At 38.1% G+C, this 27,891-nt stretch overlaps 2 protein-coding genes across 2 annotated transcripts in view; both read left to right on the forward strand.

The window, feature by feature from the left end:
• The first annotated feature begins 1,756 nt into the window (after positions 1-1,756).
• On the forward strand, positions 1,757-5,507 carry LOC131546483 (uncharacterized). Its single transcript, XM_058786062.1, has 3 exons — positions 1,757-1,885; positions 2,295-2,364; positions 3,353-5,507. The coding sequence occupies exon 3, from the start codon at positions 3,663-3,665 to the stop codon at positions 5,487-5,489; it is 1,827 nt and encodes a 608-aa protein (XP_058642045.1). The 5' UTR covers positions 1,757-1,885; positions 2,295-2,364; positions 3,353-3,662; the 3' UTR covers positions 5,490-5,507.
• Positions 5,508-10,976: 5,469 nt separating this feature from the next.
• Positions 10,977-27,891, forward strand: part of pard3ba (par-3 family cell polarity regulator beta a) — a 187,171-nt gene continuing 170,256 nt past the window's right edge. The window contains 2 exon segments of the mRNA XM_058773173.1: positions 10,977-11,424; positions 19,247-19,348. Coding sequence (XP_058629156.1) covers positions 11,308-11,424; positions 19,247-19,348 — 219 coding nt within the window. The 5' untranslated portion in view covers positions 10,977-11,307.

The following is a 27,891-nucleotide window of genomic DNA, read 5'->3' on the forward strand; positions in this document are numbered from 1 at the left end:
ACACTGACAAAATTAACGATTATAAGGTCAATTAAGTTCAGTTAATCAATCAAACTGATTCACTTAGTGAATTTAAACTGGTTAAAAAGGCATTTTATAAAGCCTAGTTTTGGACTTTGTAAGGGTTTCCAGAACTGCATCATGGAAACATATTTTTCTTGACCAAACTTGCATATTTCAACTGGTTGTATTGTTGTCTATGGACTTTTGTTTCTAATGAAGACAGAAGTAATCAAGGATGATGTATTTGGCTATTAAAGTAATGAAGTTGCTGCTGTAATTGCTTTTACAGTCTAGGGTCAAAAGAGTAGGCCTACATATAACCCAAAATGCACCTCTGCAGCTAACCAATCTCTTTTTGACTTTAATCAGTCGTGAACAGAGAGGGGCTTTGTGTTGGCTGTTATTAGACATGGTTAAAGGCTGTTTTCATTGCTTAAAGACTGCTTTGTTTATGATTAAAGGAACAGATCACTGTCATAGTTGCCCACATGTGTTCCCCTGAGAGCCCACAATGGACCTTTAAAAACAAAACACTTTTCTCAGTTTTTCGAAAATGTAATCTTATATAGATAACCTCATAAAACTATAGGTTTCTTAAGCACCAAATCAGCATAGAATCCTTTTTGATGGAAACGGCTGATACAACTGATGTAATTTGATAGCTTTGCCATTACAGAAAAACATAAGCAAATAAAAATACAAAAAATTTCAAATATATTAACACAATATTACTGTTTTTGCTATATTTCTATTTAAAATTGACCAAATACATTCTAATCAATTAAATTTTTACACAATATTTAGTCAAAATTCACTAAAATATTAGGAGTAGGCTATAGAAAGGTAGTTTACTTTCATCTATTCATCAAAGAAACCTGAAAAAATTCTGCTCAGCTGTTTTCAACATAATAATAATAATAATAATAATAATAAAAAATGTTTTTTGAGCAGCAAATCAGAATATTAGAATGATTTCTGAAGGGTCACGTGACTGGAGTAATGATGCTAAAAATTCAGCTTTGATCACTGCAATCAATTACACTTTAAAATATATTCAAATAGAAAGCAGTTATTTTAAATAGTAAAAATATTTCACAATATTACTGCTTTTGCTATATTTTGGATCAAGTAAATTCAGGCTTGCTGGGTGTGCAGAGGAGAATTCTTTACAAAAAAAAAACATTAAAAATAATACTGTTCAAAAACTTTTGACTGGTAGTGTATATAAAGTAATTTATACATACACATACTTAATTGAATTTGTTTTACAAAAAAAAAAAAAAAATCACTAAATATAATAAAATAGTGATCAAGTGTGAGTTTTTAAATGTATGTATTTAATTCAAGTAGTCTCACATTTTTCTCTTGTGTGTAAAAAAAAGTAAAATGTACAAAGGGAGTTCAATGGGGAACTAACATATCTTCTTTATATCCAATATCTGCTGTCACCCCTAAGCTAAGCTGTTTTCTTTCCAGACATGGTTGGTTCAAGGCAAATAGATCTGGGAACCCCGTCTGTCGTTTGGTTATGAGGTGGAAATTGATTTAGGGTTGTTAAAACATCGCTTGGTACCCACCGAAGCCCAGATTAGGCAATGAAAACAGATGACACAATCCCGTCTGTTTGCACAAGCCTGTCATATCCTGACACATCCAACCCTGGCCTGCCATAACTGTGCGTAATGAGCATATTCCTCTCAAACAATACGTCTTCTGCTCGGGCAAAGTGCTCGGCGTCTGTAGGGGCCGGTGATGGATTAAATGGAAGCTACTGGGCAGATGTGGAGGAGAGACTGATGAGAATGATTGAATAGGAGCCAAGACAACGTCCGCAAAGATCTTCCGAGAAAAGGCTTTGGGTAACCTCTGAAAATGCAATCAGGTTTGTTTGTTTGTGCTCATACGTTCTCTGACACACGCTAGATGCAATTAAATACACCCACACCGAGTGCAAAGCAAGTCATGCGCACGCATACTAATGCAAGGAATGAGGAGCGCAACCATGCGAGAAGAATTTACATGATAAACAAACGTACATCTTGTACTCTAGTACTTCATAATTTGGTAGCACTGACCTGGGAAGTTTAAAACAGGCCTTGTATTTCATTTCTCATACTTCTAAATTATCTCTCTTGTTGGTTAGATAAGGAGAGCAGAACTGCATTGTGGGGGAAGTCACGTCCAGTCAAAATCTCCTCGTCATGAGATAAAATAAAGGAAGCTGTTTTTTCAATAAACAGACATGCAGTGTGTTAAACTGATCTGTTCCCTTTGCTTCAATGGGTTCACAGAGAATAAACCGCACAGTTCCACCCACAACAGGAAGTACTAGTGAACGAGGGTGCTCCCTATATAACAAAGGTACTTTTGATACATGATCCTTCAAACCTACAATACACTTTCTTTGCTTATGTTTGAAATAGTGCACTAGCATTTCATACTTACTATTTTTGCACAATATAGTATGCAATATAATTCTACATCAAAATTCAATGTTTATTTCAATGTGTTACATGCTGTTTATTATCAAAGCTTGTTTCTGCCACAGAACAAAAAAAAAATAAAATAAAAAATAAATAAATAAAATGGTTGCTGACTTTTATTTTTGCAGCTTTGTATCTCTCAATTTTGACTTTTGAGACAGTTGCAATATATAAACAAAGGATTGTGAGACATAAACTCTGAATTCTGACTTTTTCAGTTTTAACACTTTGTGATTTAGATTTTTCTTTCTTAAATTCTGAGTTTGCATCTTGCATTTGCAATTTTGTTTGTTTTTTGTATTTTATCTGATTAGTGTATATGTTACAATTCAGACTTTAATTCAGATGTTAAATCTGATATTTTTGTGGTGGAACATTTGTTAAAAATTTATTTAAATTTAATGGAAATTGTTTGAAAGGACCTACAAGTCCCCCATAAAATATACATGAGAATACATTACACTAATCATTTGCCATCACTACATTTTGCACACATATATTTTGCATATGAACCATTTAGAAATTTGATTAATTTGAATAAATTGGTTAACTAAGACGGTTCACTCAATCCATTTGAGTTCCTGTGCAGATATTCCAACTTTTTTTTTTTTTTTTTTTTTGTAACAATAAATAAAAGAATATAATAGCACTATATAATATATATATATATATATATATATATATATATATATATATTGTGACACGTGTCCCGAGCCGTCATCAGCGTCGCCCTGGCAACAAAGCATGCACACTTGCACCACGCATCACCGGCAGACACCGCCCTTTATAAGCCACCTTTCACGCACACTCTGGTGAGTTCTAGAGCAGCCTCCACATCTAATGTTGTTCTCTCTCCCCCTCACCAGAAGACAGCGTGTGACCGGTCCCGCCGAACCACGGAGCACTGCACCGATCCACATCTTCGGAGACACTGCACGGAGCACCACGCCACAAACTCACCAAAAACTACACAAATAAATCCACCCTCCGGGGTTTTTCTTGACACTTAACGGTCTCGTTGTCATGTGTGATTCCTCACCCCCGCCACACTGGTGGAGAATGCAGGCATAAAGGTGAGGAATCGCCGACAAATCACCCCTTCAGCACGTGGACTAAGTTGTGTTTTTTTTTTTTCCTTTTCTGTCTAGGCGGCCGCTCCCCCCCCCTTCCCCGGGCATGGAAGAACTCCTCAAACATCTCACAGAGGTGAGCATCCGCCAGCAACAAATCATGGAGCATGTGGCCTCCCGACAAGGCGAGACAGAGCGGGAACTCGCCGAGCTCCGTTTCACCGCGGCCCAACGGGTCCCGCTCTCCGATCCCCGAGTCCGGGCGACCCAGCTTCTCCCTAAGATGACTGTCCACGACGACATAGAACACTTCCTCCAAATGTTCGAGGCCGTCGCGCTCCGGGAGGACTGGCCGCAAGAGGAATGGGCCCGGATTATCGCTCCCCTTCTGACTGGAGAGGCACAGCGAGCATACTTCGCGTTACCCTCGGAGAAGGCCGACTCCTATGAGGAATTAAGAAAGGAAATCCTGGCTAGAGTGGGCCTGTCCCCTATTTGTGCGGCCCAACTGTTTCAAGACTGGGAGTACAAGCCCCGCCTACCGGCCCGCGGCCAGGCAGCCGAGCTCTCGCGTTTGGCACGACATTGGCTCCTTGTCGCGGACCCCACGGCCAGCCAAGTTGCCGAGAGAGTCGTCGTGGACAGGCTTCTTCGAGGTCTACCCCGGCCCCTTTGGCAAGCCGCGGGGATGCGCAACCCCCTTACCATCGGGGAAGTCGTCGAGGCCATCGAACTGGCGGATGCCACCCTTCACCGAGAGGCGGGGGAGCGAGTGCCGCCTTTTCCCCGGAGGGTGGTCCAGGAGCGACGCGTGCCGGAGGGCACCTCGCGACCGGTAAACAGGCCAGCGGTTCCAGGCCCCCAGGATGAGCCCATGCCCACCAAGCCACCCCGCTCTCCAAACCGGGCCTGGCTGACAGGCTGCACCCTACACCAGGAACCACCCCTCGCCGCCCCACAGGCGGAGGTACGGATTAACGGACGCCCATTTCCCGCCCTCCTGGACTCAGGCAGCGCCGTAAGCCTCATCCAACCAGCCGTCCTTCCCCAGCGGGCCGAGTCCAAGGCCCTCCTGTCCGTAACCTGCGTCCATGGGGACACGCGGCAGGTACCCGCACGGCGGATCAACATCTCGGCGGCCCATGGAACCTGGCCAGTGGAAGTGGGGGTCCTAAAGGACCTGCCGGTCCCCATCCTTCTCGGGAGAGACTGGCCGGGCTTCGACCGGCTCCTCGCCGCCGCCAGCCAGCCTGTCAGCCCTGCCGGGAACCGCCGTCGCCGCAAACCCAGACGCAGTACCCGCCGTCGCCCCGTGTTGCTGGCATCTGACAGCGCCCGAGACGGTGAGTCCCCCTCTCAAAATACTAACCTGTACTATGATGTATTCCAACAGGTAACGGGAGGGGGATCGTTCGCAAAGGAGCAGCACGGGGATGACCGCCTGAAACATTGCTGGACGCAAGTGCGGGTGATCGAGGGGAAAGAGATCCTACCAGCACCGCACCCGATCCCCCACTTCCGCATCCAAAATGGCCGCCTTTACTGTGTCGCCCAGCGGAGGGGGGAGGAAAAATCGCTATTGGTAGTGCCAAAAGCTAAAACAGAAGTCGTGATGGAACTAGCCCACGCCCACCCGATGGCCGGCCACCTCGGAGTGCAAAATACCACCCAACGCATCAGGGATCGCTTCCATTGGCCAGGCCTGGAGGCCGATGTGAGGCGCTTCTGTCAAGCCTGCCCGACTTGCCAACGAACCTCACCGAGAACTCCTCCCCCCAGCCCGCTGATTCCGCTACCCATCATCGAGGTGCCCTTCGAGCGCATCGGGATGGACCTGATAGGGCCGTTGCCGAAGTCCGCCCGTGGCCACGAACACATCCTGGTGATTGTCGACTATGCCACCCGGTACCCAGAGGCAATTCAAACCTTCTGAAACGGTGGGTCGGGAACCGAACTCAGCTAGCGGCCCTTGCCTCCTCAGATCCCGTGGTTGTCGACGTCAACCCCCATCTCTCGGCTGCCCAGAAGACAGAGCTTCAACATCTGGTCAGTCAGTTCTCCGATGTGTTCTCACATCTGCCCGGGCGGACCAACGTCCTCCACCACGACATTCGCGTCCCGACGGGGACCATCGTGAGGCAGCGGCCCTACCGGGTCCCGGAGGCTCGGCGACACGCAATTGAGGACGAGATACAGGAGATGCTGAAGTTAGGGGTAATTGAACCATCTCTGAGCCCATGGTCCAGCCCGGTCATCATGGTCCCGAAACCGGACGGCACCCTCCGCTTCTGCAATGACTTCCGACGTTTAAATGAGGTCTCAGAGTTTGACAGCTACCCCATGCCCCGCGTAGATGAGCTGATTGACCGCCTGGGGAGAGCCCGGTTCATCTCCACCCTCGACCTCACTAAAGGATATTGGCAGGTCCCACTGACCACGAGCGCGAAACCCAAGACCGCCTTTTCAACCCCCAGTGGCCACTGGCAGTACCGTGTTCTCCCCTTTGGCCTACACGGGGCCCCCGCCACTTTCCAACGTCTGATGGATATCCTACTGCGGCCCCACCAGACCTACGCGGCGGCCTATCTAGACGATGTCATTATACATGGGGAAAGTTGGGAGGAACACCTCGAACGGTTGCGGAGGGTGCTCATGGAGCTCCGTCGGGCTGGACTGACTGCCAACCCCCGGGGTGTCGTCCGCCCCCAGGACAAGAAGGTGGCCGCTATCCTCTCAACACCGGTTCCAACAACCAAGACTCAGGTGCGAGCCTTTTTGGGGTTGGCAGGGTATTACCGCTGTTTTGCACACCTGCACCACGCATCACCGGCAGACCGGTCACACCTGGAGCTGATCAGACACCGCCCTTTATAAGCCACCTTTCACGCACACTCTGGTGAGTTCTAGAGCAGCCTCCGCATCTAATGTTGTTCTCTCTCCCCCTCACCAGAAGACAGCGTGTGACCGGTCCCGCCGAACCACGGAGCACTGCACCGATCCAAATCTTCGGAGACACGAGAGGGCTGAACCCAAACACTGCACGGAGCACCACGCCACGAACTCACCAAAAACTACACAAATAAATCCACCCTCCGGGGTTTTTCTTGACACTTAATGGTCTCGTTGTCGTGTGTGATTCCTCACCCCCGCCACAATATATATAGCTTGATTGCTAAAATATGAGCAGCTAAACATTTCTTTGACTCATAAACATTTTCTTGACTGGATTAACCATTTTTAAAGAAGGTAACTATACTCCACTTTTTCTGTAAGCATTACGCTGTTCCATTCTGAACGCAGCCCATAATAATCCCTCTTACTGCAAGCAAACCATATACTGTATATAAAGCACTGAAGACTGGTTTGATGAACAGCATAACATGATCATTTGTTTGAACGAGCTATTTTTGCGTGCAGGCCTCTATCCCTCCTGAGCACGTTATTTCACAATAGGGAAAAGATAAACAGCTTTTCTTCAACCAAAACGGAGTCTCATTCTTTCTGTTGCCCTCTCCATGAACTCACTGAAATGATGCTTACTGTCTAGCAGCTGCAGAATAGTGCTTTACTACTTTCATACTCACCAGTGCAATCGCAATAAGCCATTTAATCAAGCCCAATCAATTAAAACACTACAGACCGAGGTTATAAGCGTGAAATGAATACTTTGCCGCCATACAAAATGAGAGCGGTGAAATTATATTACTCTCCCGCCACAGTGCCATGAAAAATAGTGGCTTCCTTGTTGTTTTGAGCTTTTGCTGCTTATTTCTTTTTTGGATTTTAATAAAAAATTGTATAACATAAAGGGGAGCTTACTGGAGAAATAATGCTTCTTTTTTACTAAATAATTCAATGATGTTTTCGAACACCTGTGTCCGCTGTGTGAAATTTAATTCCTCGTACCACCTTCAACAGCAATGACGGCCTTCTGAAATTTGATAGCGGTTTCTCATATCACTTTGTTGGAATTTTAGCCTCAATAGAACTTCCAGGAACTCCAGGAATGTTCCAGGAACGGCTCGTTTCAGCAGCTTGACTGGTTCTGACTAGGCCTTCGTGTGCTTTTTGTTTCATTCTGATCCTTTCCGTGTTGTAAATTATTGACTCGCTGACTCTACTTGGCCTCAGGTTCAGATGCATGATGGGAGATTTTCCTTCAGAATGTGCTGGAACAGAGCGAGCCAGCAAGAGTCAGAAACACATTCCCACACTATGACACCATCACCACCATGCAGAGTTTTAGTTTTAGTTGATGTTGATGATATGGAATGCAGTGTCGGCTTACAACTATCTGATTTAGACACCATATTCGACTCACATGAACATCAGAATTTTGCCAAAAGCTTTGGGGATCATTCAGTTTGTGTTAGTTTAAGCCAAAGTACATTTAAAAGGATAGTTCACCCCAAAATGAAAATTCATTATCATTCTAAACCTGTGTGGTTTTCCTATCTGTGAGATAACAGATGGTTCATTTATTGAAATGATTCAGTTCCTGTGCTAAAGTTTGCATATTTATTCTAATGATAAGCAAAAGAATATAATAACACTCAATTTTACACAATAATATATGTTTAGAAAACATGTATGGGTCTCTTATCTGTGGGAACACGTAAGAAGATGTTTAGAAAAATGTCTCTCTTTTTTTTTGGCCCATAAAATGAAAGTCATAATGTTGATTTGGACAAACATGCACAAAAACAGTTGACGTGATACATTTTTGGATGAACTTTAAGACTATAGTCCGTTCAGTCGAAGTACAAAAAGACCAAATGAGTGACTTTTTAAAATGAAAGGGCAAGATTTTCTTTCCAACAGCTGCTGTTTTGAATGTTTTGAATTTCTCCCATTCATTTATACTCCAACACTGACAATGATAAAGACATTTTTTGTTTCACATTTGCTTTGTAACTTTTTGATTTTGCTCTAATGACCATTGATGCAATAGAACAATTTTTTTTTTTTAATTCTTCATGGCATACATGGATAATTGCAGCTCTTACTGTGATTCGATGGAGTCCCGGAGCCTAAGAACAGCTTCAAACTGATATTCTGGTTGAATTTTGATTTCACCAAATTTACTCAATATAGTACTGGACTGAGATGAGCCGTAGACATTTGGCTGACCCTCATTATCTCTTCATAATTATTTTTTCACACATTGCCAGAAGGTAATAGATTGGTTTGCTTTTTAAATAAATTAAAGAAATGATATTTTACATGGCTACTTTTCACAGCATTATCAGGTAAAACAGGAAGGGCAACACACACACACACACACACACACACACACACATATACTTTCACTTTTTATTTAATTTATTTATTGTTACTTTTACTTCAGTTTAAGCACCTTGCAGGCATGAAAACAAGAAAATAATTAATGCAAATAAATGACATGACACAAATGAGAACACTTGACTGGCTAGCAATAGCTGTAGACAATGAAAAGTTAATTGGCAGTGAAAGGTTTGTTTATGCAAGGACTTGCAGTTGATTTATGTTAGCGCTCCCCGCTGATTGTAGCCATCATGTTAAACGATTGCTTGATACCCTAGAGATTTTTTAAATGCTCTCATGCTTAAACAATTCTGAGCATTTGAGGCACGCTGTTTTATAGTTATAATGGTTACCGGATAGCTACACCAGCTCCATTAACTCCTCAGTGCTGGCTAAGCAGTATTTTTGATGTTTGACACATCTGTCATTCTCACTTTAAATGCATGCCTCATAAACCTCACGCGCTGTGAGACCATCTACACTACCTAAATGAATGACTGCTCCAAAAACACTTTGCGCTTTATTTTCCCCATTATATTTTATGGGGAGGAACGGTATTGTGAACCATAACTTTCTCCAAATGGTTATAGTAATGCTAGCATTAAAATGGCATATATGTGAAATCGGATATCAGAAAGATACAAGCCTGGGTTTTGGCTGGCACAGTCATCCCTCCAGATGGCACAGTTTGGCATCTCCTGTTATAATGATGGGATGGCCTAGGACATAAGGAGCAGTGCCAACTTACTATCCAGTGTATTGTTGTAATATTGGTGTATATACTACAAGAACTGTTTACTTCTTAACGGTTAACTTTTTATCGAGCAATGATGCATTAAATTGATTAAAAGTGACACTAAAGATTTTTTACATTGTTACCAAAAATTTCTTTTTCAAATAAATGCTGTTTTTTGAAAAAAAAAGAAAAAAAGAATGCATGTACCACGGTTTCCACAAATATATTAAGAAGCACAATTGTTTTCAACATTGATAATAATAAGTAATGTTTCTTAAGCACCAAATCAGCATATGATGACTTCTGAAGGATCATGTGACACTTAGGCTAAGCTTTGATCACAGGGATAACATTTTAAATATATCAAAATAGGAAAAGGTTATTTTAAATTGCACTAATATTTAACCCTATTACTGTTTTACTGTATTTGTGAATAAATAAATGCAACGTTGGTGAGACTTCTTTCAAAAACATTAAAACATCATACAGACGCCGAACCTCTGAACAGTAGTGTAAGTCTTCTGGGCAGGTATAGTCTACGAATACTTGTGCATAATTAATCTGAACTAATTAAAGTACATGAATGCTATGTAGAATTTATTCAAACTGTGGGAAGAATAAAGCTGTCGCATTGCTATCTTCATGTATCTGGGTGATGAGAGGGCTGGAAGGGTGTAGAAGAAGGTTGATAATTGGGTCAATGAAACACTTGCCAAAAGGGACACACAATATAGTCCTCTGAGAATAGCCCATTGTCATTGAAATATAGCTGCAAAGCAGAGCCTCGGGACTGTGAACTAATGTTTCAAACAGGAAGTCTAGTCTAACTTACAGTTTTGGAAATTGTATTTGTTATTTATAACAGTGGATGTGAGTTAAACTATACTGACAGAGGTTAAAACAAGATTCTCTTCTTTAATTTTGATGAATTTCACATGCAATTTAAATGCTCAACCTAGTCGATAAACTTTTTACTCCATGCAATGCATATTATTTCTCAGCACTTTACATTTAATAATCAGTTTCTGCACAGGTGCAAAGTCTCTGCTACAAAATAACTATTTCCATTGTTGTAGGAAAAACGATCCTATCTATCTATCTATCTATCTAGGCTATCTATCTATCCATCCATCCATCCTCCAAAAGCTTAAGAATGTCACACACTATCTAATATTGATATTTCTGGATATTTTGAATGTGCAAATATGGCATTAGAGTTTACTGTCACTTAAGGAGAAGCTCTATTTTTACTTTATTTTTGCAGAATATGTGAGCTTCTCTATCTTCAGTAGCCTACTTATGCATTCTTTGCCAAGCTAAGCAGTGAAAGTACCGGTACATCTTCCTTTCCGCAGTAATGATACTCTATGGGGACTGAGCCTGTAGTTTAGCTTCATGAAGCAGTCAGAGTTATTCACTATTATTTGCCGCTTCCGGTTTCACTCTGGACCTCAGCGGGCGCGAACTCGGGAGAAACCTATCGAGACTTTTCTCTGTCATCCAGGACTTTTCAATCCTGTTCAGAGTGCGGTTTGGAATGATTCCTGGACGATTATTCAGTTCATGGACTTAATGTTGGTTTACTCAAGACTGTTCTAGCACTTTAAAGAGAAAGAAGATCACCTGTAACAGTTGACCAATGACACCTGTTGTCTCTTCGGCGCTCGCTTTAAGAGAAACTCTGCTGTAAACAAACTACGAGGATATTTGAACGTTTAATGACGCAGTTAAGATGAAAGTGACGGTAAATTTCGGGGAAACGAGGATTGTCGTCCCGTGTAAAGACGGTTGGATGGTGCGGGATTTAATCGATCAAGCCACTCAAAGATACAAGAAGATTGTCGAACAGGTAACGTGTCGTTTTTAAGTTCAAATTTGGTAAGACAACAGCTAAATAGTCATTTATAAATTCGATTATTCACTTGGATTGTTTAAATATCGCTAGTTTGAGATATGTGATTGAAAAAAAACTACACCTGTTTACCGGGTAGCGAATCGTACTATGACGTAGGCCTGGCTCATGAATATTAATGAGCCCCTACTTGACGCTGCTTGAGGACTCTCCTCAGAGGAAAGCGAAGCTCATGAATATTACGCACGCCGTATGGACGTTGCGAGGCTCGTTAATATTAAACGTATGCCTTCACCGTAGTAGGATTGGGAACCGGGTGTGCCCTCATGCTCAGATCACGTGATCTCGAGCTGTCAGTTCTGACATTCTTCAGATTTCTGATTATTGTTTTGAATATTCATTATCTCTAGACATTCCTGCAATCTGATACTGGGGTAAAAGTTTTGTATCGCGCCTCAAAAATGCAGATATGATCTAAGACTGAGCAATAATATGTCTGGGAAATTGGGTTCTGAATTGACCTGTCTTTCACTTCACTTTTGGTGTGAATTTATTACAGTTTGAACACACACACACACACACACACAAATTATACAATAGGTCTCTTAAGTTGAGGTCAACTCAAAAGAAATCAAAAAGTAAGCATTATGTGCACAGAAAAAACAAAAACAGATTGGTGCAAGATTTGCTTTAAAACAATTTTCACTAAGAAATTGCTATACATTTCAGAAACAATTACAAAGAAACAGGAAGTAAAATTTAATTAAATATAAAATTTTGAAGTGTAAAGACAGAAATGGTCATTCTTGTAAAATGTACTTCAGAGATATTTGTTTTATTTACAACTTAAAAAAAAAAACAATTTTTTTTATAAGCAACAGCCGTTATTGATCAGATTGAGAATGTAAAAGGTAACGCATTGCATTAAATAATGTCTCCATAAGTACACTTATAATGGGTGAAATATTGCTTCTTAATAATAATAAATGATGCAATTTTCAGATCTTCTAGTTAATGCAATACTCAGATCTTCTAATTCTTCACATCGTCATTCATTTAAGTCCCAACTATATTCCACTATATAAGGGCTCTTTGATATCGATACATACTTACATTAGTCCTCAGTGAGCACCAGGCCTTTTTAATACTTCAATGCTTGGTCAACGTTAACTATTCTCGTCCTTTTGTCCAGCTTTGGCACTAAATGCCAGTTGGAATAAAGAGGGGCTTATGTGACGAATGCAGCCGTGTCATTAATCGCTCCCTATCTCCAAATGCAGGTGGCAGGCTGTGTTTGATTAGTTTGGCCTGGACTCTCGGGCTGAGATGGCTGGCTTTATGGGAGGTTTTAGTATGCCTGACTGATGGACGTTATCGGCTGAGATTGGCTCAGTCGGATGGGATGGGATGGTGCCAGGCGTGCTGGGGTAGACGTGGTCGCTTTATCTATTCTGTCAACCCACCTCTCGGGTCTCATGCGTCACTGAAGTATAGAGCCCTTCATCTATGATAGCCATGCATTCATGATGCAGTTCTCCTTGATTAGACCTTGTGCATATTCGCATAACAAATGGGCAATTTGTGTTGATGTTAGTTTTAAATTTTGAGATGCAAATTTGACTCCGCTACGGATTGATGCTTAATTTTACATTTACTTTGAGATATGCGCTGTTATTAGTTTACGGTATGGCCAATTTACAATGATGTCAACAATGAAATTACATTATGTTTTATTAATGAAGGCCAGGGTCCCATTTTGGGAATTTGGCTGCATGTTTATTTGAATAAGTTTCAAGGCTGCACAATTATGATTTAAGCTGCACGTTTAGATCTACTCCACACTCTAAAAAAATTGTTAAAATAGGGCACAATATACTGTATAATTTGAAGGAATTTTACTGTATTTATATTTTACAGGTGTTTTACAGTATTTTGAATTTTACACTTCATTGCACTGTGTTTTAGAGTAAACAGAAATGTCAGAATTTTTTTTTTTTTTTTTTTTGCAGTAGTTGTGCATTGTAACCAGTGATCAAATTTTCTGTTGTGTGCATGCAATGGATGCAATGGCACCTTTAAATAATCCTAATGAGTCAGTTTTAAGCGATCCAACCCAAATATGCATATTTTGTGTTCAAATGACAGTTATAATCGCTGGCTAATGACAATTGTAGGATTTTTATGTTTTTGAAAGAAGTATCTTATGCTCACCAAGGCTGCATTTATTTAATTAAAAGTGCAGTTAAAAATACAAAAACAGTAAAATATAATTTATTCCTTTGATGCAAAGCTGAATTTTCAGCATCATTACTCCAGTCTTCAGTGTCACATGATCCTTCAGAAGTCAGTCTTCTAAGATGCTGATTTGCTGCTCAAGAAACATCATATTATTATCAGTGCTGCTTAATATTTTTGTGGAAACCATGATGCTTATTTTTTTTAAATCTTTAAAAATAGAATTAAATATTTTTTTAAAATAGAATATGAATTTATTTGAAAAATATACACCTGAAAGACTTTACTGTCACTTTTGATAAAACTTGCTGGATAAAAGTATCATATACTGACCCAAAACCTTTGAACGGTAATGTACATTAAGCTATTTAAGGGGGCCAATACATCTTTAGTGAAGTAACCATAAATCTATATGATTTATTGAAGAAAAGAACATTATTTTTTTTAGCAATTGATTGCATTTATCGCATCACATTTTTGAATTTAAAAAAATCATACAGAAAAAAAAAAGTGGTCTCTATTATTGGTGTTTGGAGCGGAGGTGCTGATAAAAACTGAGGTGGTGACATTTTTATTACATTTATTATAAGACAAAATTCTGTTTTCTTTAAGAAAACATGCACTGATAAATTGAATATTATAAGACATTAATAAGACAGTACATGATATGTTAAAGGTATATGATATATTTTGTTTTCATGTTAGACTGAGTCTGGTGAAGTCTGTACATAGTGTAAGCATGTTTTGTCATACTCCGCTGCTTGCTACCTGTTGGAAAATATATCTTGTTACTGGTAAATCCACATTATTCAAACTGCTGAGCCACTGTTATGCTTCTGAAAATACAGTTAGTAGTCTGTCTGCTCCCCACAGCCAGTCCTATAAGAAAACAGTGAAATAAAACTATATGTCCCACTCAATAATGTTTACGTGTCCAGCAAGATCTTATGGACTGCTTGAGATTACCTCACTGACAGCAGAGGAAAACTGCTTTATTATCCTGCCATAGCTGGGCTCTGTCGGGCCGCTGCTAACCTCTGAGGATGGCTGGAGAGCTGACTTGGCAGGCAGCACTGTTGAGATCACTACACATGGCACACTTCCAAGAGCACAAAGCCATCAGCGTCAGCAGCCATCACTACAACAAATTGCTCTGTCACAATGGGTATGCAATATCAAGTCCTATTGGAGTAGTTCAACCAAAAAATTTAAATTTGCTGAAAATGTACACAACCTCAGGCCATCCAAGATGTAGATGAGTTTGTCTCTTCATCTGAACAGATTTGGAGAAATGTAGCATTACATTTGCGGTGGAAGTGACGGTTAAAGTTAAAAACATCTTGATGGATTTCTTTTTTTTCTTAGAAACATGACGTTTTTTTTTTACTTCACAAGACTGGAGTGGTGTGGATTACTGTGATGCTTTTATCAGCTGTGTTGAATTTCTGACGGCACCCATTCACTCCACTGGTGGTGAGCAATTGATGTAATGCAAAATATTTAGTATGTATAATGCCAAATCTGTTCCGATGAAGAAAAAACATCTATATCTCAGATGGACGGAGGTGAGTGAGTCAGTTTTCTGCAAATTTTCATTTTTGGGTTAACTATTCCTTTAAAATGGACCCTATTTAAATTCTTAACACATTTTACTGGTATTGTTGTCCACAGTTCAACTGTGCATGCTTTTCAAAAAAAAAAAAGAAAAAAGTTTGTCTTTGCCATCTCTCATCAGAATTGCTCCTCTTCTGAAATGCTTTTCATTTTTGGTTATAAAGGCCCTCTTAAACTAAGCCCAAATGGTCTCCTATTTTCTACCCCTGTGCTCCTGTCACTCCTCCATTCACTCACTTTTCTCCATCCAGTCTTTTTTTTCTTGTTGAATAACCAAGTTTTTTGGGGGGAATACATCAGATTATGAAGGTAAAATTGTTTGCGAATGTTGTTAAGAAAGTTCAGCCATGATTGATTAATGGCTGCAAGGTCAAAATGCCATTGTGCATTCCATGATTGCAAAATGTAAGTCTTTTGGGTCGTTTTATCAAAAAATCTGCATTGCAGACCCGTTCTCAACTGATTTCAGGTATTGTAGCACCAGCCATGCCAGATGAGTTATATGCTGACATTTAGTACTTCAGATCATTAACCCTCAGTATACACAATAGTAATCATAATGTGCTTGCCTTAGCGAAAAAAAACAAAACACTAATTAAAGATTGTAGCTGTGAGGAATCATTTACAATTAGTGCATGTTGAAATTACTTCTCAGTTCGCATAGATGGAGAGGCTGATTACTGGTTCTGTTTGACATTTGAGACCAAACAATTTCTCAGAACTTCCTGCTGTTTAATGCACAGGTAATTGCATCTTGTATTTTTGGTTTTCTCATGGTGTTTCACAGGATTTGTAGTAGAAAAACAAGAAAGCATAACATTTATTCGTAGCTACACACATTCATGTTTCCATGCCACTGGCATAATGTAATTTTACTGATAATGAATCTGTATTAATATTTCCAGTTATTGCTGTGGGAAGCTTGTACCTCAGCTGTCGAACCATGTGTCTTGTTTAAATATCTGAATGGTTCTTCCAGTGTTATGGGAGCTGGTGTGTGTAAAAAGCACCAGGTGTGTTGTTCTTCCACAGCAAATGTTGCTCAGATGGCTCTGTGAAGCTGAAAACAGTCCCAGCAGACATATCTGCCTAAACAGCTTGAACACTTTTCCACAGCAGCAGGGTGGATGTAGACTGCTGCTTCCTGTTGGGACTGAGGCGGAGAAATCGCCTTTACAAAAAACTATCAGTGTGTGTTAATCTGAGTTGAATTGAGAGTCCCTTTTTCTTTCTGGATTGGAGGAAGTGCTTTTTTTCCATGCTCGGATGGTATCAGCTTCCATTTGAAAGTGTTTTTGGAGGATTAAAGCTGCTTTTATGAACAAATATGGAGGCTTTGGATGGAGCGTTGATTTTCTTTTGGACTTGTGCAGAATAAATGCTTGTCTGTGCAAACAGAAATTTATGCTTCAGTTGAACCAATATGAACTTCTGAACATTTTAACAAATGGGTCACGTGAACAGTGACACAGATTTATTTGGTTGTTCAGACACACAGAAATGGTGCAGAAACATGTATTCTTAAAGACAGGTTAGGTGATTTTTTTTGTTATGCTGGTTGAAAGTCTCTTCACATCCCGATAGCAATCGCTTAAGTTAAGGGAAATGGTTTAAATGTATTCACGCATTTATATCGTCTATACCTTAATGTTCATCCAGTCATATCCCTCGGTCCTCAAAGTATGTATTTGCATACCTCTGCACACCCTGTTTGCGCAGACATGATACGCCACCAGCGAGAATGAAAAGCGCTATTATTGTAATAATATGCATTTTGTACTGTAATGTTTTATCACCGGTGAATGAGATATGAGGTTATCTGACAGCGTTGCATTCAACCCTCCACTAACGGCGTCTCTCATCGTGTCACTAGTTGGTCTCTGGTCTGCGTGTGTTTTGGAGGAGACTGATTATGCAGGGAGGGTGGGATCTTATGCTTTCAAAGCTAGCTTGCTATTGCTAGCCTCTCTGAAATTACCTACCTTTAAATATTAGATATCATGTCAATTTTTTTTTTACATTTTCCAATTACACTTCCAGTTACATTTTAATGAAGGTTTAAATGAAGTAGAAAAAAATGTCAGCCTTGTCTTTTTTTTATCCTTTTGGATCGTGAACATCCTATTTCCACTCTTAACCTAAAAAATAAGTGATTTATTTTTAGCTGCGTATTTTATGTTAGAAAGATTTTTCATTTCAAGTTTTTCAAAGAAAATATTCTGTAAATACTCGAACATTCTACAAATATGTTATTAGATATTTCATGAGGTTTTTCATTTGCATTAATGTAACTCCTTGGAAGCTATGACTTTATACAGTTTTGGTGCAAAATATTACTATTAAATTATTACTAAACTATACACAATTTGTTTGATGCCCCCAAGATGATCAAAGATCATTCACACAGTTTTGAGTGAGCTGTACATGCTGAAATTCACAAAAATAAATCATTTAATGCTGTTTTTACGAAGACTTTCACTGAAAATGTCTTTCATTGTTTGTATCGAACTGCAATGTTAATATTCAGCATGATTACATGGCAAGATGATGATTGTAGGTATTATTGTCCTGTGTGTTAACAGTTTCATTGAGGTTTCTACTGAAAGGCGTTGACCTCGATCTGTTATGTCATGCATTACCAGCCAAACACGTTCTCTCAGACCATTGTTTTTTTCTCCCTGAACCCTAGTAGAAAAGTCGTTCTGCGAGTTTGTTTGGTAATGAGCTGATGGCATTCAAACTATGACAACTCAGGACTTTGACTTATCTTATCTGATTGCATGTGTTCCCACTGTAAATTTTCAAGTTCTCTGTCAACCTGTAACCCATCTCATCCTGTTTTATTGTCAGGGTCAAAAGAATAAATTCATCACAGTCGTTTGATCTGTTTTGTGAAATATTATTGCAATTTAAAATAACAGATTTCAATATATTTTAAAATGTAATTTATTCCAGTGATCAAAGCTGAATTCTCAGCATCATTACTCCATCATTCTAATATGCTCAACAAACGGGTTTTATTATCACAACTTTTGACAAGATTTCTTGCCTTATAAAAGCAATAAGGCACTTGAGGCCATAGTGTACAGTGAATAAAAGAAAAACACACTTTAATCATCAGCATATTCATAATTTAGCACAGCCAGTCATAGTTTATTGGTATTAATGTGCTGTAGGATTGAACCTTTGAGCAACAGGAAACTCATACCTTTAATTGTCATTGCTTCCCTAGTTTACATACATTCATGGACATGGAAGCATCAGACGTTCATTAAAGCTGCTATTGTTTCCCAATCATGACTAAAGGGCAAAACAAATGAGCTGCCTGAGCTAGCTTGCCTCTAGCATGTCAAACGAGGGCAAACAAATGCTGTAGTATTTTGCATGTTATCTTAAGTAGTTCTCATAGAAAGTGAGATATTAAAGAGTGTGTTACAGTGATTTTCACTGAGGTAAAGTGCACTGTAAAAAAAAAATAATAAAAAATGTTGAGCCAACTTCAAATTTTAAGGCAACCAGCTTCAGCAGATTTTTGAGTTTGCTCAGCTTATTTTTGTGGGAGATTCTCAATTTTTTGTTGTATAAACTTAAAACGACGAGTTGAGAATACTCTGCTGAAGCTGGTTGCCTTAAAATTTTAAGTTGACTCAACTTTTTTTTTTTTTTACAGTGTGGCAATAGCAACGACATGATGTTAAATCAGTTAATAATTTGATTAGTAAATATAACGAATAACAATTATTCTGTAGCTCATCAGATTTATCCTAGTTATTTAATAATGATAAATATACTGTGATGTAATCTCTTATCTGCTAATATATTTGTATATCTTTTGATTAACGAGATTTGATTTCTACTAATTATAAGAACGAAACAGCATGCTGTCTGTCTAAAACTTCCAAACTTATGATTAGACTCTTTGTATTGTTGTTGAACGGGGCACTTCTAATGGACCTATTGTTTTCAACAGGATGGGGAATTCCTGGTGCGGACGCTCCATGTGGAGTATGTGGACGGGGGGATCCTGGACCCAGATGACATGCTAACAGACCTGGTGGAGGACAAAGAGAAGGTAAGAAACCGTGGTACTTGAGCTGGATCGAGAGGTTATTTCTGTGGTTCCGTGAATATTATCTAGCTTGTTTGTCACTAAAAAGTATGGTATGTTTGAATGCAGTTACGTTTGACAAAGTACTTTGATGGTGGACTTCTGAATTGAGTTCCCTCTGTGAGTTTGGGTTGTTTGGGTCATTGTAAATTCAATTTTCTTTTGAATTTGATGTTTACACAGTTTCCAAGTTCAGTCTTTAGTTGTTTGGCTGTTATTATTAGTAATAATCCCTTTCTTTTTGAACTATTTGTCAGTAAACAATGCAGGTTTCATGATGGTGTACCTCACCTCGCACTCAAAGTGATCAGACTTTTGTGACATTTAGAGTTGATTTGGAATTTGGCCAAATGTGATGCTATCTGAGGGGGAGTTGTTTAGTCTATTACTAGTTCATCTGTTTTTTCCAGTTTGGCTCATTTTTGGAGATTTGCGGACCAGCTGAGAGCATGATTGGTGGGCATTATCGCATCGAGGGCAGTCAGCCAATCACAGCACTACTTTCTGTCACGTGACTTGTCAAAGCTACTATTCATAAACGCAGTTCTACGTTTAAGTTACTTCAGACGTTTAGTTGGGACTTGTTTAGCCTGCTCTCCCTGCCTTGAGAGGATTGGTGTACACGTCAATGACATCATCGCTATTTCAGGAGCTTTGGCTTTAGTTTGGAACCAGTTTGGCAGCATTTATGTATTTTTTTTAGTGTTTACTTTTTGTGTAACAAACTGTAAGCCTGTAACTTGTTGAATAACTACGTCTGCCATGCTTAATATTAATGTTTTTGATTAATATTAATGTTAATATTGTGTCATAAATGTCCATTTTGCATAGCATAATCTCATAAACTCTCTTAAATCTGAATAATAAGCATAGTAATATGTCTAGATGCATACATGGAACAAATTATGAATTCTTATTCAGCAGGGGTTGAATAATTACTAATAAAATATTCATATGGTGTTCAAAGCAGCTTATAATGATTAAGCCACTTCTTTCATTAGAGTTTTTCACATTTTTGAGATTTTAAAACTGGTTCATTTTATTAGGAATTAAATTATTATTCTGATGAAGACGTTGGTGGCAGAATTAAGGCTGTTTAGCTATTAGGGAAATGGAAAAATGTGATATTTTACTCGAGTTGCTTTCTGATTTATACATTGTTTTATTCATATGGTCTGTGTGCTATTGTTGTAAATTACAAATATAGGTTTGCAGATGTTGACACATGAAGATGCATGGAAATTGAGCATGTTTGTGTATTAGAGGAAAGACTGTGGTCATTTAATATTTATGAAAATACATTAAAGTTGTTATGCCATTGAGTGTTTAAGCATATTACTGTGGAGTTGTTTGGGTGTTCTGGGTAGTTTCTAATTAGTCGATACCTTGTAAGTTGCCTTTTTCAATCCAAGGCAGGGGATTTTGTTGTCCACCAGGCGAAAACAAGTTGGATCACTAACGAAAAGTAATAAAATACACCTTCTCTGATTTGAAGTGTCCTTCATGGCTATAGCACAGGTGGTGCTGCTGGACTAGTTATGTGCTGAAGTTTAATACTTTAATACAGCAAAAGTGATGCTTGCATTATTAATTTTGGTAACACTTTATTTTAAGGTGTCCTTTTTACACGTTACGTGTACTTACTATTATAATAACAATTAATTATGCATAATTAACCCTAAGCCAAACCCTAACCGTATAGTAAGTACATGTAGTTAATTATTATTACTCAGTGCTTAAATGTATAATTACACTGTAACAAGGTCACCTTAAAAAAATAAAGTGTAAGCGTAATTTTCTTTCATCTTGTTTACATCACTCTTCACATCAAGATCATTTTGATGCCTAAAATTGCTGTCTAGATAAGCAGCCCACTTAGTTTTGGAACAGAGCCGTTTTGACTCCAATAAAAGAGCTTATTGGCAAACTTTCTGGCATGAAATTTGGGCTGAATAGGAAATGAGCAAAACTTTTTACTCTTTAACTCGCTGCTATTGATTCCTGCACGATATTGCAGTCTAAACGCATTTTTCTTTTTCTTCCTGAAAGTGTTTTCCTTCCATTTAGACCGAAAAACCATTCTTGCGAACTCATTTTTCACACTGACCGGGCCCATTATTGCCCATTATGCAGTCAAGCGGCTTTCGTCTCTGTTATAATAATCTTTATCATCCTTTGGAAACATTCCACCGAGACGAGGTCTCACCGTTAGTAGCGCATGCTAATCAACTTTAATACAAAGCTAGTGCGAGGGAGTCACAGCATCTTCATTAGACCGTTTTCACCTCCTACGGAGGTTGATTAGGGTGAAGTTGCCATGGCAATGGAATCAGATTAAGGCCCCACCCCTGCTCTGATGCCCATTAACCCCCAGCAAGAAGTGATGGCGCTTGGCTTGACCCCCAGGCCCTGCCCATGAATATTCAGTGTGGGATGATGAATGACGTTAATGCGTGGAGTTGCTGTAGACGGGGCCCCGGTGGACTCTGGGAGACGGAGAGGTCATGCTGGGAGGACTTGCCGCACTGTTTCCTTTAGTCAGTTAAACACTTAATCACTCTAGTTCTTCTCTTTTAGATTTAATATTCTGTTTTTGTGGTGGTGTTATTATTTAATATTCTGTTTTTGTGGTGGTGTAACTTTCATTCATTTTGGGTTGATTATGATGATCTTTGGGTGTCTGCTTATGTGGGTAGATGTCGGAAAGAGAGAGTTCTTCCAAAAATTGGAAAAAAAATGCACTGTGAACAATAACGTTTAAAGGAAGCAAATATGTTTATTGTAAAAATATGGGAACGACAATTTAGGTTTTATGGATTACACTTAACTTAATGTATATTTCAGTAAGGAAGTTAAACAATTAGTTCACCCAAAAATTCAAATGCTATCATTAATTACTCGCCCTTCGTTCATCTTCGGAACACAAATGAAGATATTTTTGATGAACTCCGAGAGCTTTCTAAGCCTGAATAGACAGCAAAGTTCAAGGCCCAGAAAGGTAGTAAGATCATTGTTAAAATAGTCCATGTGACATCAATACTGGGTCAACCGTAATTTTATGAAGCTACGAGAATACTTTTTGTGCTAATTAATTTGTGTTACGAAGATGAACAAAGGTTTTACGGGGTTTGGAACGACGTGAAGCTGCTGAACTACAAAAATCTGTTTTATACCTGTTATAATATGCTGACAGCCACCATGAAAACACTGGTGGCAACGAGAATCAAAGTTCATCACAAGCCTTTTCCACAAGCTTTGGATGTAAAATAGATCACAGTGTTGTACAATACAAAACAAACTAAAATAATACCACCATAACCATAATATGTAACATAAAGCCCTAATGTACATAACTGACAACAAAAAACTAAAATGAAACATAATTATTTAAACGAAAAACCATCATAAGCGTAGCAAAATGTGACAGTTGTACACGAATGTCGGAGATACGCCTTGCTTTGTGTGAGGTACAAGCCATTATTTGCAAGCCTTTTTTTGTTCTGCACTCAAACCTCGTCTGTGTTCGAGTTCAGCTCAATGACACGTCAAAACATGTTTCAACTGGTTTGATGACAATGATGTCAAACGTCATTGGTTTTTAAGTGTATTTGATGTTAAACCTGGTGCAACATATGCAAATTAAAGAAATTGAAATGCAATTTTTAACACGCATTACATTTTTCCCCATCACCTAAAGCTACTGTTTTGCTTTAAAACACTTGCAATGTACAGTAGTCATATGAGCTACTTTTGGTTACTTTGGGCAGGGTTGTTTGAATTGTTTTGGATTTATTTTTGCCTTTCATTGTATGTATCATTGTGCAAAAATAGCTCTCATGGTGCTCCACAAAAGAAAACCGTCATAGTGAATAGATGATGACAGAATCTCATTTTTGGGCAACTTTCCATTTAAAACGCTTATTTTGCAGACAATCAACAGAAATGCTTGAAAAAGGGCTTCTGTTAGATTTTGAGACCGATGAAAGTTCATCCCTGTTCATTTTTGTTCATTGAGCGAGTGATCGATGCTGATTTCTTAAATTAATAAATTGATAAATTGGTATTAGAACCACTTCTGAGGGCACTTCATGGATTACGGTTTCGGCTGTAATTACTCCTACCCTCATTCTGCATGCATTAAACTGCTGTCAGCCTCAAAGACAAATGTTAAGGAGTCCAATATGTCAGTAATACCTGATATCCTGCATTATCATACTGACCATAAAGGATACCTCACCCACCTTTCCCATCTTATCGTCATGCGTTCAGCCACCCGTCTCTTTGCCTAATGCCCATAATCAGCCACTCCAGATGATGAATGGTGATTATGTGTGTGTGTGTTTCTCTGAGCTCTACAGAGTCGCTGATAATGACCTAAAGCACCTACTACACCCTGTGATAACAGAGCACTTTACTTTCCCAAGATCCGCATTACCTGTACAGCCCTATCATTCACTTCCACTCACTGTCACTCACTGATGCATTATGGGCCTGTCCCTGTGTGCCGGTGCTGTCATAGCAGCCCATCAGAACGGGCAGGTTAACAGCCATTAGAGAGGATGGTTTTATTCAGCACCTAGTCAGGAAAAACTCCAAATGGATTCAGTGCAGGATTCTTATTGGAATTTACATCATAATTTGGGAACAGTCGGAAACAAATGAGAATTTTCAAAGAACGTACTTTCAAAGAACTGAAATTTATATACTGATTTGTTTTGATTAGAGTCATGTTTTATTTTATTTATTTTTTAAATTCTTTGGTGTATTGGAATAACTACAATAATTAATTTAAATGATGTAAGAATTAACGCACTATTTAAACTATTTTTGAACTTTTCTTTTTTTTTTTGTGGTCAGATGTGGTTCATTTTAGTCTGAACTGAGTTTGTCATTCAGGATACATTACCATTTTGTAGTTGGTAAGTTTTTTTTTTTTTTTTTTTTTAAATCAAAAATACAGTAAAAAAATGTTTTATTGTGAAATATGATTACAGTTTAAAACTAATATATTTTTTTCTGTTATGCAAAGCTGAATTTTCAGCATTGTTACTCCAGTTTGTAGTGTCACATGATCCTTCAGAAATCATTCTGATATGTTGATTTGCTACTCAAGAAACATTAATAACGGCGTAATATTTCTTTTGTATAAACAATAATGTATTTTTTTCATGATTCTTTGATGAATAGAAAGTTCAAAAGAACAGCATTTATTTAAAATATTTGAAGTCTTTTGTATCATTATAAATATCTTTACTGTCACTTTTAATGTGTCCTTGCTGAATAAAAGTTACAATTTTTTAAACAGAGTCTTACTGACCCCAAAATATTTTTAATGATAAAGTTACAGAATAAATCAAAAGTTTTTTATGCAACAGTTGTATTTTGGGATGGTCAGCGTTCCTTGTTAAACTAAACATGTTTCTCATTTCTCATTTCTGTATGATATATTGTTGTTTATTTGTTTTAAACCTAATACTCGGTATCATAGATTAAAAGCTTATCTGTAATGAGAAAACAATGAAATAAGCTATTAGAAGTAAGAGTGTGCAAGAGATAAAAGACAGTTGTGATGTCTGTTTATATCGATTTAATTAACTTCAGTGATAATTCAGATCCTTATGTTTTTGTGTAATTTACCAGCCCTCGATTCCTCTCGTACTTCTGACGAATTTCTAAATAAACATTTTTTTCTTCCTTATCTTAGATGATTTTTTTTTTTCATGGTCATCCTTGTGATGTTTTGGACCTCGTAAATAGGCCTAATGAATTTGCCATGCTAATTAGCACATATTTCAAAAGCTAATTCCGAATAAACGACTTCTGAGTAATTGACATAATTGTAGGCTGCAAATTAATATGCAGATTGTAGTGTGTCTCTGGGCCACAAACGTTTAAAATATATAGCATGCCAGCACGCATGCTAAGTCAATAGTTAGCATGGCATCCAGCTAATTTTGAAACGCATTTGTCTTTTTTTCATTTCACGTCTGTCGTCATTGAGAGAGCAATCATGCTCGCTGAATAGAGGCTGATTGCTCGAGCTGAACGTTTAACTACTGCGGTTTTCTCAATTTGCCGGCATAGTTAAGCACTATTCAGCTAATATGAGCCGCGGGTTCATTCGATTACATTTCAAATGCAGAAGGATGATTCTAATAAAAAAAATCTCATAATACATGAAGAATTTGATTGATTAAGGCTATTCAGAAACTGGGGAAAGAGCTGTGGGAACACATTTTCACTGATGAACAAAACACAGCCATGATTTCGTGCCTCCATTTGACGCCACAAAGTCACAGTTTCAGCTACATAAAGCATTCAGGAGTGAGTAGAATTACTTCAACAGAGATTCACTGAAAATATGATGGTCAATGATCTGTGATATTTTCTTCAGCTTTTTTGGCCTTACCTTTTAAAGTTAGGTCTTTAATGTATTTTGTTCCCAGACAGACTTGTACTGCATTCACATCTCAGTGGAATTACCATAATTATTATTTTTTATTTGTTTTTATGGTATGGTTCCATGGAAACAGTGGTAAAAAATAAAGAAATAAAAAAAAGAAAAAAAGGAGGGGGGTGGGGATTAAGCACCCACCGGCAGAAACATAAATGGTTCCATGTGTGGTTTATAGCCATTTTGTGTTCAAAGTCGTTTGGGGTCAGTAATTGTTTTATTATTTATTTATTTATTTCATGCAAATGAATCAAAAATTATATTTCAAGTAAATGCTAGAACTTTCTATTCTTCACAGAATCCTGAAAAATATATTGTTTTATAATAATAATAATTAATTATTATTATTATTATTATTTATTGAGCATAAATTTGTGTATTAGAATGATTACTGGATGTGACACTGAAGATCGGTAATGATGGTAAAAATTCAGATTTACTATCACAAAAGTATTTTTGTGGAAAACATTATACTTTTCAGGATTCTTTTAATAATAATAATATTTCTTGAGCATCAAATATTGATTTCTGAAGTATCATGTGACACTGAAGACTGGAGTAATGATGCTGAGAATTCAGCTTTGCTATCACAAAAATAAATTGCATTTTAAAATATATTGATATGGAAAACAGTTATTTTAAATTGTAATATTATTTCATAATATTACTGTTTTTTTGCTGTATTTTTGACCAAATAAATACGGCCTTGGTGAGCATAAGAGACTTCTTTCAAAAAGATTGAAAAATCTTACTGACCCAAGACTTGTGAACCAGTAGTGCAAGTTTCTGAGATTTTCACGTTTTATCTTCTATTTTTAGTCATGTTTGTGGTGCATATGATAATGCATGTGTTATGGTTATGCAACAAAGTTTAATACCGTAGTTTAAATCCCAAACCCTTAAGTATGAGCAAGACTGACAGTGATGTTTGGCTTCGCATGCGCCACTAAAAATGAAAAAGTTTCTCCTGACACTAAATATTAATATTCATTGCAGTTGTGATGGGTGGGCTGATGCTGTCACTTTGCATTTCTAAGAGCACGAGCTGCTTTTAGATTTGGCTTCTAATATTAGCAGAAGAAAGGAATCCGGCAGTATGATGCAGGTCGGATCTCATTGGGCATCCATGTATTATGCATTCTCATTTCCATGTGTTTTGCTCTATCCTCTTCCCAGCATTGATTTCCCAGACTGGGGGAATGTTTTTCGACTCTGAGAACAAAGGCTTTGATGAGAGAACTCTGTCCTTTGCCAGTTTCTTTTTGAACACACACAGTAAAGAATATTTCTGTTTAATCAGATCATTAGCACCAAACATGAAACAGGCATTTAGAGTGACCTCTTTCAAAGAACAGCCGCGGATGTACATATTCACACTCATTCAGTCATACATTGTTTGGGATTGGAAACTTCATTTACAACTTTCAGTTGGTTAATTGTGTTTATCTAATTTGCTACATCAATTGGCAACCGCATTTCCTTACAAAGAGTACTGTGCCAGTACTATGATTGATTGATTGGTCTCAAATTGTAATAACGTTTTACTGTTTGATTACCTGCAGGGATGCACATTATAGGCATACTATTGGTTGCTGACTGATTGTCATTTTAAAAAAGTATTGTATTCAGATTCAGATATTTAGTTGTTTTAAAAGAATAGCAATAGATTATTTGATTTGATTTGATTTGATTTTTCATTTAATTTAATATTCTTATTTAATTTTATTATTTTTATTAAATTTTTATTTTATTTTTTTTAATTAAATTTTTATTTTTTATTTTATTTTAAATGTATTTTTTTTATTTTACATGGAGAATTTGAAGTAAATACTGTGTAAAATTAATACACATTAAATTTTGCAGTATTATGCACATGATATTTACTATAATTAAACTGGTCAACGTCTATCGTTACGTTAGTGTCATGGTAGTGGATTTCCATGATATATTTTCTGAGTAATATCATGGTACGTTTTCTCTTTTGTAAAGGTTACAATACATTTTTCTCATCATTCCCTCCTAGGCTATGTCTTATCGGTTGCACAGACCTCAG

Source organism: Onychostoma macrolepis, chromosome 01 (genome assembly GCF_012432095.1).
Source record: "Onychostoma macrolepis isolate SWU-2019 chromosome 01, ASM1243209v1, whole genome shotgun sequence".
NCBI lineage: Eukaryota > Metazoa > Chordata > Actinopteri > Cypriniformes > Cyprinidae > Onychostoma > Onychostoma macrolepis.